At 39.7% G+C, this 20,330-nt stretch overlaps 2 protein-coding genes and 4 long non-coding RNA genes across 6 annotated transcripts; 4 read left to right on the forward strand and 2 right to left on the reverse strand.

The window, feature by feature from the left end:
* Positions 1-2,825: 2,825 nt before the first annotated feature.
* Positions 2,826-5,774, forward strand: LOC103517833. The gene is made up of 4 exons (XR_003393848.1): positions 2,826-2,956; positions 4,254-4,414; positions 4,771-4,993; positions 5,663-5,774. It is a non-coding gene; the product is annotated as an uncharacterized LOC103517833 (long non-coding RNA).
* Positions 5,775-8,761: 2,987 nt separating this feature from the next.
* On the reverse strand, positions 8,762-10,738 carry LOC108253503. The gene is made up of 5 exons (XM_026829801.1): positions 10,704-10,738; positions 10,380-10,386; positions 9,689-9,800; positions 9,118-9,281; positions 8,762-8,818 (listed from the first exon to the last, which is right to left on the reverse strand). The coding sequence occupies exons 1-5, from the start codon at positions 10,736-10,738 to the stop codon at positions 8,762-8,764; spliced, it is 375 nt and encodes a 124-aa protein (XP_026685602.1).
* Positions 10,739-11,123: 385 nt separating this feature from the next.
* Positions 11,124-12,217, forward strand: LOC113470978. Its single transcript, XR_003393847.1, has 2 exons — positions 11,124-11,203; positions 11,809-12,217. It is a non-coding gene; the product is annotated as an uncharacterized LOC113470978 (long non-coding RNA).
* Positions 12,218-12,981: 764 nt separating this feature from the next.
* Positions 12,982-13,848, forward strand: LOC108253502 (b(0,+)-type amino acid transporter 1-like). The gene is made up of 2 exons (XM_017447594.2): positions 12,982-13,165; positions 13,724-13,848. Exons 1-2 carry the CDS (start codon positions 13,063-13,065, stop codon positions 13,825-13,827), a joined length of 207 nt encoding a protein of 68 aa, XP_017303083.1. The 5' UTR covers positions 12,982-13,062; the 3' UTR covers positions 13,828-13,848.
* Positions 13,849-14,733: 885 nt separating this feature from the next.
* Positions 14,734-15,578, forward strand: LOC113470977. Its single transcript, XR_003393845.1, has 2 exons — positions 14,734-14,779; positions 15,180-15,578. It is a non-coding gene; the product is annotated as an uncharacterized LOC113470977 (long non-coding RNA).
* A 4,019-nt stretch (positions 15,579-19,597) lies between these two features.
* LOC113470976 lies at positions 19,598-20,330 on the reverse strand. The gene is made up of 2 exons (XR_003393844.1): positions 20,230-20,330; positions 19,598-19,629 (listed from the first exon to the last, which is right to left on the reverse strand). It is a non-coding gene; the product is annotated as an uncharacterized LOC113470976 (long non-coding RNA).

Below are 20,330 nucleotides of genomic sequence, written 5' to 3' on the forward strand. Positions count from 1 at the left end.
AGGTTTGACAGAGGGAACTGTAACTGCTATGGTCTTATCGTCCCGAAATCGAAGAGAGAAGGAAGACAGGATAACCAAGAAGAAAGATATCCTTGCTTTATTCTGCCAACACCGTTCGGCTATAGTTAAAGCCGCTAAAAGATTCTTCTTGATTCTACAAGATTCTGAATTCTGACGTCAGAATCTTAAGATTCTGACGCTACAAGATTCTGAAGAAGAAGAAGAAGAAGAAGGAGAAGAAGAAGAAGAAGAAGAAGAAGAAGAAGAAGAAAGAGTGGGGTCTACTCTTGAGGCAAGAAAGCCAACTTTGGCGTGGACAAACCTATCAATCGAAATCTACAGGCGTTGGTGGGCGAGAGACAGAGTGTGTTGCAGATTGAAAGTTCGACGGCTTCACCTAACTAAGAAAGAAGAAGAAGGAACCAAGAAGAAAGATATCCTTGCTTTTTTTTTAAGAGGTTTGACAGAGGGAACTGTAACTGCTATGGTCTTATCGTCCCGAAATCGAAGAGAGAAGGAAGACAGGATAGGAGAAAGCCAGCCGTTCCGAGAACGAACATTATCCTATCAGGACAAAATCCGCCCCGGGCGGGAATCGAACCCGCGGCCTAGCGCTTACAAGGCAGACGCACTACCAACTAAGCCAACTAGGCTGGCATTCAAATTGAATAAATTTCACTGTGCTGATTTGCTGAACATTTTAGTTAACTTTCATGAAAAGAATTTGTATGAACGCCTGGTATCTATTTTAGATATGCAAGGTGCCACATATTTTGTAGTTTGTACTCAGTCTTACCGGGAAATCTTATCGTCCCGAAATCGAAGTAAAGGAGGATAAGATTGATGATAGAAGAAAGTCAACCGTTCTGAGAACTAATCTATTTTTCTGCCTTGGAAGATGCGCTACCCTTCATGCAGTTCATGCTATGTAAATGCAGTTTCTTTGTGTTATTATATCACAACTTTGGTGCTCACTGCAGCATTGTAGGATTTTCCCAATATCTCAATAATCCCAACCGGGGACTAGAGAGTGACAGGGGCTCAAAACGGCCAACAGGGGCAAAAGTCATCAAACTCGAAGATTTGACGACTGCCAGCTTTTAAAATTTAATCTTTTCAATTTAATTTTAATGTGACGTGTCTGTTTGAGTTGTATGCTGTGTCATATGGCAACCCAGACGCTGGGCAGTTCATCAATAAATTATTGATTGTTTCCCTCTCACATACATAGTTTGGAAGGTAGTTCGTCTGCCTTCTGCCTTGTTAGACACTAGGTCGCAATTCTCACCCGGGACGAACTTTATCCTAAACAGATGAGGTTCGTTCTCGGAACGGCTGGCCTTCTCCTATCCTGTCTTCCTTATTCTCTCACCGATTTCAGGGCGATATCGTATAAGCTTAACACATCTCTTAGGACTGTTTGCCCCTAACACCTACATAAGCTGTTGCCATAGACATACAAATTTTCATAGGTTCATATGAATTTTCGTAGGTACCTACCTAATTACCCTAGAGATAAATATCTGTATGAATTTTCAGCCTATACCTAATCTAAGTACTTATGAATTAAATGCAGTTTCTTTGTGTTATTATGTCACAACTTTGGTGCTCACTGCAGCATTGTAGGATTTTCCCAATATCTCGTCTCAAACCTCTTAAAAATAAATAAATAAAATAAAACTATTATATCCCTTCCTATTATCCTATTAATTTAACATTTCTTTTTCTTTTAGCTGTTGCGGCTTACTACTATGACCCAAATGAGGACTCAAAGAAACTCAAGTGGGAAACGTTGAGCAAGGAGACCATTCCATTCTACCAGGGCAAGTTTGAAGAGCTGGCTAAGAACAATGGAGGATATTTGGCCAATGGAAAGGTAAGGGGCAAGGGCCACTCACTCTTTTTTACAATCCTAATGAAAAATCAGCTTTTTTTTTCAGAAATGACGTCCTCTAAGTTAGATGGTCAAATTCTTTTCGGGGATTTCCCCCTTTTTTTTAACTAAGCAAGGTCTATTGTAGGTAATAATTAAGCATTGTACAATGTTAAACCCATAAAATACACGAGACCTTGTTTAGACTGCTGTGGTAAAGGGACTTTTTAGTCTCATTCGAGCAGGATAAACAAGGTATATTCTATTCTATTCTAGTCTTACCTAGATGTGTAAACACGACCGTGCCTGCATTGATTTGAGCCTGAGTGAAGTTGTACACAGGTTCGCCAGGGCTGGATGCGAGGGCGGTGTGGCCGTGGTGGGCCGACAGAATCGTGTAGGTTAAATTGTCCGGGGCCGTGTCCAAGTCAACACAAGCTGGTGGGTGAAACACATCAAATTGTTACATATTCTTCAGAGCAGTGGGTATCACACTGGGCTTGCACTATATAAAAATATAAAAAAAGGTTGGTTACAAGGTTTCGAACCCCTGATTAGGAGAGCATGAGTAGAAAGTGAAATAGTCACCTTATCACGGACCTATCAGTCATCTTTGGCACCGAGTACCGAGACTAGCTGGCTACAGACTGATTCAAAAGTACGACATCATCAATATAGAATAGAATAGAATAGAATAGAATAGAATATACCTTGTCTATCCTGCCAGAATGAGACTGAAAAGTCCCTTTACTCCCGCAGTCTAACCAAGGTCTTATATATTTCATAGGTAAAGTTTACAGATAAGTTTAGCTTTCTCCTATCCTGTTTTCCTTCTCTCTTCGATTTCGGGACGATAAGACCATAGCAGTTACAGTTCCCTCTGTCAAACCTCTTAAAAAATAAAATAAAATAAAAAAAATGGAGTATAATTTTTAACCCTTTCGTCTCTTACAGGGTCTCGTCAGTCAGGCGTGGGTATCTCTGTATCCAAGGAACCCTTGGTTCAATACTCAGAGCGAGGCACCCCGTATACGGACCAATCCGCGCACAGTACGCAGTCCCGACGCGTCAGCAAACGCGTGGGTGAGTATTCTGGTCAGAAATAAAACTAATATAAAACTTCTCACTTTCCTATTATTTTAAATGTAACAAAAATAGTTACGTGCTACGACACTGAATTATACGGAGCAATCCGCGATTCCACGCACAGTACGCAGTCCCGACGCGTTAGTAAACGAGTGAGTATTTTGGTCAAAATTGAAATAAAACTTTTATAAAACTTCTCACTTTTCTATTATTGTAAATGTAAGATATGTAAGAAAGATTGTTACCTGCTACGACTCTGTATACGGACCAATGAGCTCACAGTACGCAGTCTAGACGTGTTAGTAAACGAGTGGGTGAGTATTTTGGTCAGAATTGAAATAAAACTTATATAAAACTTCTCACTTTCCTATCTTTTCAAATGTAAGAAACGTGGTTATATGATACACGATCTTGACACGGTTCAATCAGCGGTCAACGCACAGTAACCAAAGCAGAGTGGGTAGATATTGGGTTAGCGTAAGATTCTGGTCAGAATGGAATAATAAAGACCCATAAAAGGTTGGCGACCCTTGCCCTATATAAAACGAACTTTTTGACTGAATACATTGATCCAAGTTCGGGCTCGATCCGATAACCAGCGTCGTAGGTAGTTAAGGCCTGTGCAATTCTTCATTTTTTCCGTGTTCTTCCGCCAACAGGGGAAGCACCAAAAATGGGAAATTCATTTGGATTGGTGATTTGTGCTTCAAATAGGTCCCACTTATGTATCTTTCATATTATACACTGATAATATGAAAGATACATAATAAAGATACATATTATCCTGTTTATACACTGATGATGCCCAGTGGGCGAAACATGTCTGTTTTTCTATAAATAAAAATACCCTACCAACCCAGTGAAGAGTATAGTGAGCACCAAAGTTGTGACATAATTCACATAATAACACAAAGAAACTGCATTTAGGGATGAGCAATTCATTTCCTTTGGGTCGAGCTTTATCCTAATACAGATAAGGTTCGTTCTCAGAACGACTGGATTCTTAGAACGGCTAGTTTTCTCCTATCCTATCCTGTAATTCTTCTTTCTTCGATTTAGGATTAGGGACGATAAGACCTCCATTGTAACAGTTCCTTCTATCAAAATAAACCTGGTTACCAGCCTAGTTAGCTTGGTTGATGGCGCGTCTGCCTTGTAAGCGCTAGACCGCGGGTTCGATTCCCGCCCGGGGCGGATTTTATCCTGGAAATTGAGACCAAAATTTAGAATTTCGGCCCTGATGATGGCCTCTATGGGTGATTCTCTCTACTAATATCAACTGTTTCTCTTTCAGGAGATGAGTATGGCCCCCCACAGGCCCCCTCCTACTACCCCCACCCATCGAACGACCCTGAACCCATTATAGAAATCATCATCAAGGATTCCAATGAAACCCTCCCCGCCCCTCCAGTGTATGTGGCCCCTACACCTAAACCTACCAAGGAGCCTGTTCAGGTAATACTTCCCTCCTAAGAAAGAAGACAGAATATACTATCCCCTTATTTCACTGTACCCTGCATTTTCCTAAATGAAATCTTACGTTTACGACTTTAAAGAGGCACCAGAAACGGCAGAACACATCATGTGCGAATGTGGTGTCTCTCACAAACGACTAGATACTTCTCAAGGATGATCATAACACCTAAAGAAGTCAAAGGAATCAGTCCTAAAAGAACCCTGGCCTTCGTAAGAAATCTAGATAACTAAAGGGTCTAGCCAGGTCGCAGTGACCAAGGGCGTTTATTAAAGCCGATGTCCCTACTTATACCAATACCAAAACACGTTTACGACTAACGTTCGTTCCCTTCCAGGTGTTCTACGTCAAATACAAGAAGAACCCCAACTCGTACGGCAAAGAGGACGAAATTATCTACGAGCCGCCAGTGCCGGCCCTGACGCCGCCAACCAACAATCAGGAACTCGAACACACGCCACCATCACACACGATAGCTTATACGACACAACCGCCCCTGCCGCCAAGACCTAGCACTACGCTGAGAACGATCATCCGGCCTGACTCTGAGATCTATCATGGTAAGTAAAAAGAAGGACTAAGTAGGAGGGGAGAGGAAAAGGGAAGACTAAATAGGAGAGTGAAGGAAGAGGAACAAAGGAGAGAAAGATTGGAGGGAGTCTTTGATTTTCTCAAAATAGGTGGCAGATTTCCTCTTCCAAAATGATCTTAGAACGGCAGAGCAAAATCTCAATCCAATAAAAAATTCTGTCAAGTTCCAAGAGCACAGCCCGCGGCATTGCCCCAAACAAAGTCCCAGTAAAGCTATGTATCTTTCCACGAACCCTTTCAACAGGTTTCTCTCACCTTCACAGATCCTCTTCCTCAAACTTTTGAGCTTCAAGATTTACCTACCGGGTGTGGTTCTAACTTTTAACCACTGAAATAATGGAGATTTGGATACTTTAAAGGGCTGCCTGGAAGGACTGACAAGAAATGCCGACCCTATTTAAGTAGGAAAAGGCTAGGAAGAAGAAGAAGAAGAAGAAGAAGAAGAAGAAGAAGAAGAAGAAGAAGAAGAAGAAGAAGAAGAAGAAGAAGAAGAGCAAGAAGAAGAAGAAGAAGAAGAAGAAGAAGAAGAAGAAGAAGAAGAAGAAGAAGAAGAAGAAGAAGAAGAAGAAGAAGTACTCAAAAAGCTCAAATAATGATGTAGTGCTACAGGTATTGATTTTACCCTCTTTCATTTCCAGGTACCGGTGGAGTCAAAGTCACTTTCGGGAAGACAGAGATCCACCCCGCCCCGGTCATCAGTCATCGGGAAGACTCCTCCCCATCTCTCACCCACCCCTCCGCCCCCCATTCTGCCCACCCCCATTCATCCCACCCTTCGAGAGATCACCTCAAAATCTCAAATAAATGAGGATAAAATTCCATACCTCGGCCGGGATCGAACCCACGCCCTCCTGTTTACCAGGCGAGCGTCTTGACCACTACGCTACCGAGGCAGGTTTTATGTACATACTAGCTTCAAAACTAGGCTGGCAGTTAATTATTTTTTTTTCCCTCTATTCAGGCAGTGAAAGTGGCCGGCGTGCACTTTGTCTCAGGCAACATTCTCAACGAACTGATTAAGAATCCTACAGAGGGTAACTTCAAGCATTGGCTGAGCACGGAGAAGCAATTCCCCGTGAGCAAGCAAAGTATTGTCCTGCTGGTGACCAAGTGAGTTTGCAACAATCTGTATAATTAGTTTTACTGTTCTTAGGTCAGCCACTCACTATGAGGTAGACCTGACAGGTACGCCTGAAAATATCCACCTGATAGTGACTGACTGACCTTAGAACTTTGCAGCCTCTGAGGCAGAGTAGGGATCACACTAATTTTGTTTTGATTTGAAGCTTGAACCTTCAGATCTGAAGTTCATCGCGCTAACACCAGAGGTTGATGTCAGGGTTGATTTGAAACATCCCCCCCAATAAAATCCTGACTTCCAGGCCTGAATGATGTAAAATACTCGATCGACGAGATCAAGAGGTGAATCTATGATCCCCCCCAATAAAATCCTGACTTCCAGGCCTGAATGATGTAAAATACTCGATCGACGAGATCAAGAGGTGAATCTATGATCCCCCCATCGAATTTTCGGTTCTTGGGTTAAATGTTAAATAAAATACAACAATTTAAACGCTAATAGGATATACCAAATAGTCAGTCAATGGAAACTTTTCTATTTTCTAATGCCTAGAGCCCTAGACTTATGGCAGGTTTCACCAATGAAACAGAGAAGGTTTCACCAATGAAACAGAGAAGAGGTTTCACCAATGAAACAGAGACTTCATCAATGGGAGATTTTTTAACCATCCACAAGGGACTAGTGGCCGAGGCCGGCCACAATAAGGTTAAACTCTTTTTTTTTTAAAAAAAAAACTTAAACTTTGAAGCAATCTGATTGGGTAATTTCAAAATTTTCAACTTTGGAGCAATCTGATTGGTAAATTTCAAAATTTTCAGCCAATCGACTTAATCCAAGAGCGACCCTTTAGTTTAAACATAAACTATAAAGGAATTTAATTGTGTTAAGCATAAATGCTTGTCATAAATGTCGTTGCCTGCTTAATGTTCTACGCTAAATTTTATGACTTGACTAGGACTCGAACCACCAACCTCCAGATCCGAAGTCCACCGCGCTAGCCACTGCACCACTGAGATTGGTAACATAAACTATAAATAAGTATGTATTTACTTTAAAAGCACCATAGAGAAATGAAGAAACTTAAGGTAGAAACACTATGTTTACAAAAAACGCTGGAACTCATAAAAAAAAAAAAAAAAAAAAAAATTAACACCGCAGTTCTGAATCTATGTTGTCGACGTCAATCGACTAAGTTTGGACACGCCTTCATTTTAAATTGATCCCAAGGGCAAGGAAAACCTAGAACCTTGACGTCCCTTCATATTAAATTGATCCCAAGGGCAAGGAAAACCTAGAACCTTGACAAAGGGAGTGTACCTGAAAGCATGTGATGTGTTCCAATCCACTCGACCCCATACTTTTCATCATAGTCTCCTCCCTTCGTTGCCTCTTCTTCACTTCCCTCTTTCTTTTTCTTTCCTGCATTTCCTGTTTTAATGTTCATTCTTCCAATATACCTCTAGATACTTTTTAGCTCCCTACCTTGTGAGTGATTATTGTTCACGTGTCTTATCTTTTAATTATGTTTATTTACATGTACCCAATGTTTCTCTATTTTTTATATAAATATATTATATCCCCCCTCTATGTAGTTTAGATGTAGATTTAAGCCAAATTGTAAGCACCCTCGGGTAATTTTGTACAATAAAATAAATATTGAAATAAATATATATACTGTTCTTAATATCGAACCTACTGTTCCTCTGTTTCCAGTCCAAATAACGCCACCAATTCTGCCGCCCCAGCCTCGACAGGCGAGGCTAAAGAAGTGTTCATGTATGATTTCAACACGGATAATATTAGTGAGCTCAAGGGAGATTTAAGCGAGACCTTCCTTCAGGTAATAGAATAGAATATACCTTTTTTTTTAAGAGGTTTAACAGAGGGAACTGTAACTGCTATGGTCTTATCGTCCGAAATCGAAGAGAGAAGGAAGACAGGATAGGAGAAAGCCAGCCGTTCCGAGAACGAACATTATCCCATCAGGATAAAATCCGCCCCGGGCGGGGATCGAACCCGCGGCCTAGCGCTTACAAGGCAGACGCACTACCAACTAAGCTAACTAGGCTGGCATATACCTTGTTTATCCTGCTCGAATGAGACTACAAAGTCCTTTACTCCCGCAGTCTAAAGAAGGTCTCGTATACCCATTTTAAAGGTTTAAGAACATAGTAGGTACATACCTAATGTTACATCAGAAGACCTTGCCTAATTTTAAAAAGTAAAAAGGCAAAAATAACTAAAATAAAATAGCTCAAAGGTAGAACGTTAGACTCGTAATCCAGGAAGCTAGGGTTCGACCGCTTTTTGGCGGTTTTCGGTTCTACTGACTAAAAACGGTACGAGATATCGAAAATGTTATACGAGGAGATCATACCTAAAACTCTCAAAAAATTCTTCATGAATAACGGAGTAACGATTACTTTGTTTCGACTTTGGACAGTTTTCGACCGCTTTTTGGTGGTTTTCAGCTCTACTGACTAAACGAGTGGGATATTCAATGTTCAATGAGCAATGAGATTCAATAGGATAAGGAAAGTCGTGTGTTGTTCACACCTGATTTTTATCTTTACTAAATATGTAGGGTAAGTGTACCATTTATTCGCCCACTTAAAAAACGTACCATTTATTGGCCCACCTGCCCACATATATTTTTCTAATTTTTGTCCCCCGACGAGAGGTAGATGTGCTCCGGCACGATGATGATGTTCACCTGGGGAATGGGAAAGTAAAAAAAATGGTCAATCGGGCCGGATTTTGAAAAGTGTTAATCCTTAAGGACGGACTAAGAAAACTTTTGATCCTCTGGGATGGCTTTTGAAAACTTTTGATTCCTTGGGATGGATTTTAAAAACTTTTAGTCCTTCGGACCCAATATTTGAAAGGAAGAATAGTCCTTCGGGCCTAATGTCTGAAAGAAAGAAGAGATAGGAAAGAATGGAAGGCGTGAAAAAAATTTGGTCCTTCGAGCCAGATTTCGAAATATTTTGGCCCTTCGGGCCGGATACTCACCTGAAGGCCACGGATCCACAGTATTCCATTGGTGACGTCTAGCAGGAAATAGTCCTGGGTTTGATTCTGGCCCCCGGCCTGCACATAGTGTAGTCGCTCCTCGTTGATAGCGGCCTGATCGAACCAGCCGACCGACCCTGGGTCTGATCCCGAGCCAAGACGATCTGCAAATAGAGGGTGGCCTAATTAATATTTATTTTTATATATATATATAAAAATAAAATCTCAAATTCTTTGTGGTAAAGCAGAGCTTTTTCACAACTTTTGTGGGTATCACAACATTACTAAGTGCCTCCTTTGCAATCAATTTCCGTATTTCAATATTTTTTTTTTACACTGGTAATGCCGCCACTGGTCGCTACTCGATTAAAGTAGCTACTCAATTGTCCTCTCGAGGCTGAGTGCACCCCGAACTTCAAGCACAGAGCCGAAAAAAAATTCGGCCCCGCCAGGAATCGAACCCGGAACCTTCGGAGTGCAATCCTACAGTGATACCCACTCGGAATCGAACCCGGGCCTCCCTCGTGCAAGCCTAGTGTGATACCCACTCGGCCACGGAGAATGTAGTTACCTATCTCATTGGAGGTGGTTGCCAGGGGCGGATCCAGCTCCAGATACCCGTAGGCAGGGGCCTGGGTCACGTGATACACTATGTCCGAAGGAGGAACCCCCGGCTGCTCGATCTGAAAATGAATCAGAATAGAATAAAACTTTAGTTGATTTTAAATAATAATAATAAAGAATATAATAAAGAAAGCACAGATGTTAGTCATTTTGATTTTGTCTACCACGTCCATCATCAGGGAAGTCCTGAATGAATGAAAAGAAATTTAGATATCCATGTTTTTTATGTAATATCATGTACCTTAATAAAGTGATTATGCAAAATAATAATAATAATAATAATAAAATGGTCCTCCAGGCTGAACTGACAAGCTACGACACTTCAACAACCTTTGTTTGTTTGTTTTTCCCCCCCTCAAAAGTCCATGGATTTGCATTGATATAATGTAAATCATTTCGTTAATTAAATAAATATAAAAAAATGTTCCTTTGGGCTGGATTGAGATTCATACAATGTATTTCGAGAATTATTTGGTCCTTCGGGCCGGATTTCCTATGAAAAACTTTCGGTCTTTCGGGCCGATTTCCTATGAAAAATATTTGGTCTTATGGGCCGGATTTTCACCTTTTTTTCAATTTATTTTCATTGTTTATATAAAATAACAGATATACAAAGGTTTTTTTTCTCATGATCTTACCAGTAAACTTTGTCATAATTATGTTTTTACATTTGGTCTTTCGGGCCGGATTTTCTTTGACAATTGGTGATTCTCATGATTTTTTTTTATTACCTCAGAAAAAACTATAAAAATTAAAAAAAATATTGAGACTAAAACAATTTAGTAATGTGCATGGTGATGGAAATTAGTGCCCTACACGCCTTACACTTGACTTTAGACCACGCTACGCCACTGGGACTATCAGCTATCAGTAGAAAATTTAATGCATCGTGTAGCTACCTACCTACCTCTAATACCCTAGGACACCTAGGTATTAGTTGCAATCAAATTGAATCGTTTTGCTTTGAGGCAGGACCATATTCCGTATTTATCTTCATTTTTCTCCTTAACTGTAGGCTGAAAATTACTATTAGCCTGCCTCTACAAAACATACGGCCCTGCTTAGAGGTGTGTGTGTGTGTTTTTTTTTTTCTTTTTTTCTTTTTTTCTTTCTTTTTTTTCAGAAATTGAATAAGTTTTTCTACAATTTTCATTAGGTATTCAAAGCTGTAGTTCTGCAAGAACTCACCTTCAGAAAAACTTTATGAACACCCTGTGCTTATATTTACGGGGAAAAGGAGATCAACGTACGGAAACAGAAAATCCTTACGTTTTCGTCCCACATGGAAAATCCGTACGACACAAATCTGGCAACGTTGCATCAATGCGTTCTTTTTCTTCGCGGGAACTTTTGAATTTTAAATTTGGATGTTTTTCGGAAAGAAGGAGAGGAAGTGGGTAGTTTTAGTTTAGTAAGTTTAGTTTGGGAATGAAAACTTGAAAAGTAGGAGATAGATTTTTAGGTGGGTATCCCATTTTACTATTTCCTAGTGCTACATACAGTTTTTGTTCAGTGTTGTTTATCAGTGACCAAGTAGGTAGTAGGTACCCTTGTAAACTGTGAAGTGAATAGCCAAATGTTGAACAACCAATACCTTACCTAGTTCAGTTAACTTTAGTACTCACTCAGAAAATAATAAGACTGCTCTGCTGCAAGGTTCCTGAAGGTCTACTGAGGCGCAAACCCATCAGTAATATTTTCCTTTATGATATGATGAACATGTTTTCCAAATTTCATTAGAATTGGATGTCCAGTTGGAGAATAGAAACAGGGCCCCTGAAGGCTTATTAAGGAAAAAAATCATCAGTAATTTTCCTTTATGACATGATGAACATGTGCACCAAATTTCATTAGAATTAGGCTGCCAGTTGAAGAGTTATGGCAGAACAAGCATTCAGAGTCAGTCAAACTGAATACAAAGTCATTGAGTTTTAAGTTAGGTACCTAAAATCCAGGCCTAACTTTGATAATACACACATGTCTGGTTGGGCCATTAGTGGTACAACTATGTTTCCAACTCTGCATGGCTGATTTTATTTGCTAAAATTAATTTGTCTTATTTTCCAGATGATGTATAGAAGGAGTCAGCCTCAGGATTCTATGGTTTGCATTCAACTTTATTCTGCACTCATTCCGCAGTAGTATCAGCTACACCAAGACAGACACTCAGTACCTACTTAAACTCCTTCTTAGATCTCTCCTTAGGGGTGGACAAAATTTCCCTCCTATCTGTTTGGTTTGAATCTTCAAGACTGATATCCCATCCCTGCTTAACTCCATTCTTGGAATAGTCAATTTTTCTCTCTGCTGGGGTTTCCCCAAGGCCAAAGTTCTATTCTTGAAATAAGCTTTCTTATCCAGCTTAAATCTGGGCTTGGATCAAAATCTAATCTGGTCTAAAACCAGCCTTATATTGTGTCAATTGTGAAGCAAGCCCATTGTGAATTGTCAACCCCCAAGGCCAATATCCCATCCCTGGGTCAAGCTCTTAAAAACAGGCTAAATCCATCCCTGATAACTGCTATGGTCTTATCGTCCCGAAATTGAAGAGAGAAGGAAGACAGGATAGGAGAAAGCCAGCCGTTCCGAGAACGAACGTTATCTTATCAGGATAAAATCCGCCCCGGGCGGGAATCGAACCCGCGGCCTAGCGCTTACAAGGCAGACGCGCTACCAACTAAGCTAACTAGGCTGGCTGCCCGTGATTAATCTAATGTGATTGAAGTCTAGCTACTTGGTACTAGCTACACCGTCAGGGCTATTATCAGAAATCTGATTTGTTGATTGCCTCGTAAGTCAGTCTAGGGACGATTTTCGGACAGTCTGCACCACAGGCAACACCACAGAGAAATCTGATTTGTTGATTGCCTCGTAAGTCAGTCTAGGGACGATTTTCGGACAGTCTGCACCACAGGCAACACCACAGCATACTCTGCTCGAAGTGGAAGTACGCACCCCCATTGTTATCAATGGAGCCGTGAAGGACTCGAATCAGTCAGCTGAAAGTTGAATTGGGTCTCACATGTCTGGGTTTGAGTTACCCATTGAAATTTGGATGTAGTGTCTTCCACCTGGGTCTCAGTGACCCATTGAAAGATCAATATAGGGTTTTATGCCCATGTTGAATGTTGAATATAGGGTCTTATGCCTGGATCTCAGTCATCAATTGAAAGAGAAATATAGGGTCTCACTCACACATTGAAAGATGAATGTAGGGTTTCAGTCACCCATTGAATCTTGAAGAAAAAAAAATGCAACACTGCATTGAAATTTCTAATTCTGATTGGTCCATTTCCAGGAATCATTACGTTTATCAACTTCATGAGTGTCAAGCTGTATGTAAAAATTCAGAACCTGTTCTCCAGCTTGAAGGTGGTGGCAAGTATGGTGATTGTGTTTGGAGGTCTCTTGTATATCTACCAAGGTATTTATTTACTTATTTAATGATAATAAATCTCAATTACTATTTATACGTAGGTATACCGTTTTTAGTTTTGACAGAGAGAACTGTAACTGCTGAGGTATTATCATTCCGAAAGAGAAGAAAGACAGAATAGGAAAAGTCAGTCTTTCCAAGAAATCTGTTCAGGATAAAATCCCTTCCGGGCGGGAACCAAACCCGCGACCTAGCGCTTACAAGGCAGGTGCGCTACCCTCCAAGCTAACTAGGCTGGTTTGGAGATTTTTACTGCCTAAAAGTGAGTCTAAGGTATACCGTTTTTAGTTTTGACAGAGAGAACTGTAACTGCTGAGGTATTATCATTCCGAAAGAGAAGAAAGACAGAATAGGAAAAGCCAGTCTTTCCAAGAAATCTGTTGAGGATAAAATCCCTTCCGGGCGGGAACCAAACCCGCGACCTAGCGCTTACAAGGCAGGTGCGCTACCCGCCAAGCTAACCAGGCTGGTTTGGAAATTTTTTAACTGCCTAAAAGTGAGTCTAACCAGCCCATACATAGCTAATTGATTCTGTCATCATTGCAGGTAAAACCGAACATTTGAAGCATGGATTTGAAGGATCTACATTGTCACCAAACAATATCGTCATTGCACTCTACAGTGGTCTATGGGCGTATGATGGATGGTAGGTATTCTTTATTTTATTTTCTCTAGTCCTTAAGCTCCTCCTCAAACATCGAAATTCTCAACCGACTAGGTAAAACCACTGAAATTGTACAAACCATCAAAGTAAGAAAACTTCAATACCTAGGTCATATCCATATCTCACGTCACCCAGAAAGATACACAATCCTACAAACAATACTGAAAGGATCCCTAGAAGGAAGAACAAACATCGAAATTCTCAACCGACTAGGTAAAACCACTGAAATTGTACAAACCATCAAAGTAAGAAAACTTCAATACCTAGGTCATATCTCACGTCACCCAGAAAGATACACAATCCTACAAACAATACTGAAAGGATCCCTAGAAGGAAGAAGAAGAGGACGAGGGAGAAAACGAACATCTTGGATGCAGAACCTGAGAGAATGGTATCAAGAAACAAACACATCCCTATATCAAATGGTTCAAGATCCAATAAGATTAGCCAATTTGATCACCAACGTTCAGTAATGGACATGGTACTAGAAGAAGAAGAAGTCCTTAAGGTGTGTCCACACTCCACACATAGTTGACGACGTCGACTGAAACCGTACACTGCCTGACAACAAAACATGCTCTGCTCGAAGTGGAAGTACGCACCCCCATTGTTATCAATGGAGCCGTGAAGGACTCGAATCAGTCAGCTGAAAGTTGAATGGGGTCTCACATGTCTGGGTCTGAGTTACCCATTGAAATTTGGATGTAGTGTCTTCCACCTGGGTCTCAGTGACCCATTGAAAGATGAATATAGGGTTTCATGCCCATGTTGAATGTTGAATATAGGGTCTTATACCTGGATCTCAGTCATCAATTGAAAGAGAAATATAGGGTCTCACTCACACATTGAAAGATGAATTTAGGGTCTCAGTCACCCAATCAATCTTGAATATAGGGTCTCATTCGTGGGTCTGTCACCCATTGAAAGTTGAATGTAGGGTCTGAGTCGCCCATTGAAAGTTGAATATAGGGTCCCATTCCTGGGTCTGTCACCCATTTAAAGAAGACTTTAGGGTCTCACTTTGAATGTTGAATATAGGGTCTCATGCCACAATGAGTGTGTAGACTGTAGACCCAGCTATTAGGATCTCATTTGTGCTCATATTAGGGTTTATCAACCCTGGAGTACTATGCTGATACCTAAGTATTACAGTATACATGGTTCTAACATTATATCCTGTAAGAGTGACATAAGTTATCATTAGCATTTCACTTACCTAGAAGCAAGATCAAGTTTTTTAAGCAAATTTAAAGTAAGTGGGCATAAGGAAAAATTTAGTGGATTTTTTTTCCTCCCTCTCATTACTTACATACATTTACATTAGTAAGTATAAGGCAGGTCTGAGTTGCCCATTGAAAGTTGAATATAGGGTCCCATTCCTGGGTCTGTCACCCATTTAAAGAAGACTTTAGGGTCTCACTCACCCATTGAATGTTGAATATAGGGTCTCATGCCACAATGAGTGTGTAGACCCAGCTATTAGGATCTCATTTGTGCTTGTATTAGGGTTTATCAACCCTGGAGTACTATGCTGATACCTAAGTATTACAGTATACAATTTTTTTTCTCTCTCTTTTGTATACGCTTTTTTCTTGTCAAACTCCTATGGTATTACTATTGTATTATTTTTGTTTATGTGCTTTGATATAATCAGTAAATATGTCGGTATGTGAACAAGTTTATAGTGTATTTTTTACAAATCAGTATTCCAAGAAAGAAATACCTTTTGTTATGGACAAAACATGGAAGAAATAGATTTATGTAAAGCATGAATTAATAAGCATTTTTTACGGAATATGTAGGTACTTCCTGTGGAAGTTTCAATTATTACCTGATTCTAGCTTGTCAACAACCTAAGGAGCAAATTTTCCCTTCTAATATAGGAATCTAGTACATATTCATGTCAATTTTTAGTCAATTATACTCATATCTTGTGTGAAAAAAGAAAAACCACCAATTAGGTATTGTTGGAAATTAACTGTAATGCTTTGTATTTTTATACACCTTTATTCTGTACATAGTTGTTATTTAACAGTGCCACACTGTGTTGTAAGAAAAATATATTTTAAAATATATTTCCGTATGTTAAACATTTGTAGATTTCATTCTTGGTAAGTTTTATTCCCCAGGCAAATCTCCACCAGGTACCAACTGAAAGAAAGATGAAATTCGGGGGATGTCAATAATGAACTTTTGAAGAAAAAAGAAAAAAAAAAGTATTGACTAAAACTAAAACTTATTCTGAAATCTATTGGGATGTGGGATTACCAAAGTCCATTTGGACTAAGTTACACCCTTTTGTTATCAGCCAGCCTAGTTTCCTTAGAGTCCTTAGAGGGTAGTATATCTGCAATGTAAGTGCTAGGTTGTGGGTTCAATGTCCCAAGGAGGGTAGATTTTATCCTGCACAGATAAGATTTGTTCTTGAATGGCTGGTTTCCTCTTAACCTCCATCTCTTCTTTCTCTCTTTGCTTTTGAACAATAAGACCTTAGGAGTTACAGTTCCTTTTCTCAAAACAACAACCTTTCATCTTGTGGGAAAAATCTCTTCTGTGCCAACTTTTTCATCAAATTTTAGAGAAATAGAGGGTAGTATATCTGCAATGTAAGTGCTAGGTTGTGGGTTCAATTCCCAATGAGGGTAGATTTTATCCTGCACAGATAAGATTTTTTGTTCTTGAATGGCTGGCTTCCTCTTAACCTCCATCTCTTCTTTCTCTCTTTGCTTTTTGAACAATAAGACCTTAGCAGTTACAGTTCCTTTTCTCAAAACAAAAACCTTTCATCTTGTGGGAAAAATCTCTTCTGTGCCAACTTTTTCATCAAATTTTGGAGAAATAAAAATTCCAAATAATCACACAATCACTACACGAATAATAATAAATTGAAAAAGTTTTTAATGAAAAAATAGAGAGAAAGAAAAATGGAAAATTGTATAGACAACATATTTATATATTTTTTTTCTCCAAGTTCCTAAAAAATTCATCGTCGATACAAAATCTCTTCACTGCCTCTCCTAGACCTCCTTTATTACTTTCCTTATCCTATAGGAAGGAAAGTAATGTAATCAGGTCAAATTTTCGATGGTCTTTTTTTAGTGCCAAAACCCCAAAACACGTTTTGAGGTCTCTAGAGCCTAAATCCAAAGTTTCAGCCATTGGTCCGTGTGTCTCCTGTCTGTAAACAAAATATCTCGAGAACGGTAAGAGCTAGAGACTTGAAATTTGGTATGTAGCTGTCAAATGTGACAAGAATGCCACACGAAACTTTTGGTTAAGACCGGTGCAACAGTTGGTGGCATTTTACCGCTTTTTGGCGGTTTTCGGTGTAATTTAACAATATCTCGGGAACGGTATAAGCTAGAGACTTGAAATTTGGTATGTAGTTCACAAATGTGATAAGGATGCAACACAAAACGTTTGGTTGAGATGGTTGCTGCGCTTGGCGGTATTTTCACCGCTTTTGGACAGATTTCGACCGTTTTTTGGCGGTGTTCAGCAATAGCGACAAAACGGTTAGAGATATTGTAAAAGAACACTCAAATAAGCATCATTCAATAGGATAAGGAAAGTCGTGTGATGTCCACACCAGATTTTTGTTTTTGAACTTTTCTCTTGTGAATTAACAAATTTGAATTTTTCGCGGTCGTTTGAATATTCTCGAAGGAGGTTCCAAATGATTGGATTTCACATGTTGACAAAAGTGTGAAGCCATTTTCCCGGCGCCCGGCCCCAACACAGGCGAGGCTCCGAGTCCTCGAGTCCAAGAAAGGGCAGTGGCCCAGTGGGGTGAAATCACAACAGCAGTCGGTACCTCCTGCACCGAAGGCCCTAAGGGATATCAGTTTTGATTTTTGCCCCCTAACTAAAATCCTGGAAACGAGCCTGATCCACCATTCCTGTCCCGCTGCCCTTTGTCCATAACATTCTTACCTCCTTGGTTAAGCGTCTGTATTGTGCTGCGCTCTCACGAAGAATTTTTGTACTAAAAGTGTGTACTGAATTTTTAGTACATAAATTTTCCGTTCGTGGCGTTGTAATCGAAAATTGCTAGTTGCTAGTTTTGTGTTGTGATTTGCAAAGGAAGAGTGTCAAGAGTGTTTTTTTCTTGAAATTTGTAGATTTTAATTCGAATTTAAATTAATTTTTGATTTTGATTAGCAGAATAATTAATAAACTTAATCCTTTTATTCAATTTACATTTCTTTGTGTGTTTTGTGTTTTAAAATTAGTTCAATAACCGTGTGTTTGACAATAATCTACGCAACCAGAATCTTTGGTAAGTGATGTAAAATCATTAAATTTTAAGCCCTAAACTTTCATTCAATATTTTGCCTGTTTTAAGCTTAGGTACCTGTGAAGCTAAATAAGTTTTCTGCTGAAACAACTCAACAATAATCAGTTGAATTCTAATATGTAAAAAGGTGTCCATTTTCAAAAGCATGTCAAAAGCTCATGATGTGAGTCAGAATTACCTACGCAACCAGAATCTTTGGTAAGTGATGTAAAATCATTAAATTTTAAGCCCTAAACTTTCATTCAATATTTTGCCTGTTTTAAGCTCAGGTACCTGTGAAGCTAAATATGTTTTCTGCTGAAACAACTCAACAATAATCAGTTGAATTCTAATATATGTAAAAAAGGCGTCCGTTTTCAAAAGCATGTCAAAAGCTCATGATGTGAGTCAGAATTATGACCCCTGTCTAATAGGTGGCTTCAGGCCCTACACTTTGTCACTAGTTGACTCTGGAAAGCAGACAGCATGGCATTCTTCAGTGTAGACTATGGACCTACTACAGAAAAATGCTTGGTGGAGAATCGTTCTGGATCTTCAACTAACATCTTGGACTTAGGGATTCTCATGTGTATTTTAATGTTGGTCGTTGACTTATTTCATGCATTTGCTCAGAAGCTTTATGAATGTAGGTAGCATTTGGTGCTGTTATCTTAAAGTGCGATTTTTTATTTATCTGGAAATTTATGAACAAGATATTGACTCTCAAGTGGCACTGAAGCATCAATTTCAAACATTTGATTGGCCAAAATTGTCTTCAGTCTGACTTGAGAGCAAGGGTTTTTGATCATAAAAAAATATTGAATGAATCTGAAATGGCCAAAGGAAATACCATACCAATTCAGTCATATTTTGTTCTAAATTATTTATTCTAAAATGTTCAAAGTAGATAAACCACAATTGAGTGAGTCTAACTAGCCTATACACAGCTAATAGATCAGTTGCGCTTACTTGGGTGATGTTTCAAAGTCGCATAGAGCAGGAAAAATGAGGACCAACGGAATTATTCTTTTTCTTCTACGACTTCTAGATACCGAGATAAATCGATGTTATGTGGCGTATGGTACAGGTGGGCCAATAAATGGTACGTTTTTTAGGTGGGCGAATAAATGGTACACTTACCCTATCTCTTTCAAACCTCAAAAAACCCGACAATTCCTTCCCACAGGTCGCAGAAAGCAACGCGTCTAGCGAGGATCTCGAGAATGTATCGCGGGACGAGTCACCGGTAGCGACTAGCGAGGCAGCGAGTCACATTACAAGGCGAAGCGAAGACACAACGCCCTCTAGCGAGGCTGCTAAGCCGGTGATTAAGCGAGAGAGTTAGTAGGTTACCTTAGATCCCGTGAAGTTTGAAGATTGAGTTGTAAAAATAATTTCAGAAACGCAGCCCAGAAGAGAGATCTCAAGATCTCATGTAGCAGGGCGATAAACTCATCATCACGAGGGATGGACTCGATCTTCTGCAGGAAATGTTCGACTGCCTCTTCAGTTCTGGGGAGAAAGAAAAGATAATGAATATAACAACTTCATCTAAAATTAAAAAGTTTGACGTCACGGCATACGCTCCTGTACTGCCGTGCTAAGCGAAAACGCCGTATGTCAAAAACCCTACTTTCGGGAAATCGAGTTTAAAGCTTTCAATCTATACGGCAAACATACGTTTTTGACATACGGCAACACGTTTTAGTGGTTTTCATACGGCGTTTTCGCTTAGCACGGCAGTGTAGGCAATGACGTCATATTTCATAACTCCCGCTTTGTTTGTTTGTGCGCAAGCGTTTCTGCGCAGTTTGACGTGAAATCTGACGTCACAACTCTTTGAACTTTTTCATTAGAACGGCAATTAAAAATTGAAGTTTCGACCTTTTAAAGTTACTTTTTTCGGAGTTTCGACCTCAGATTTGGATTTTTCACTACTTTTTACGTAGGAATTCACCATTTATTAATAATTTTTACCCCTTTGCAACCATTTATTAATAATTTTTACCCCTTTGCAACTCCTCCATTGCTTAGACTGCTGGGGTAAAAAGACTTTTCAGTCTCATTCTGGTAGTATGAACATGGTATATTCTATTGGATTTCGAAGCTTACCTTCCACTGACTGCTACAAGGCGAGGTACATTGTCTTGAATAGCGGGGGTTTTAGGCTTGGGGTTAGATTTGAGTAGAATGTGAGCGTTGGCACCTCCGAA

This window comes from Diaphorina citri, unplaced genomic scaffold (assembly GCF_000475195.1).
Source record: "Diaphorina citri unplaced genomic scaffold, Diaci psyllid genome assembly version 1.1 scaffold1983, whole genome shotgun sequence".
NCBI lineage: Eukaryota > Metazoa > Arthropoda > Insecta > Hemiptera > Psyllidae > Diaphorina > Diaphorina citri.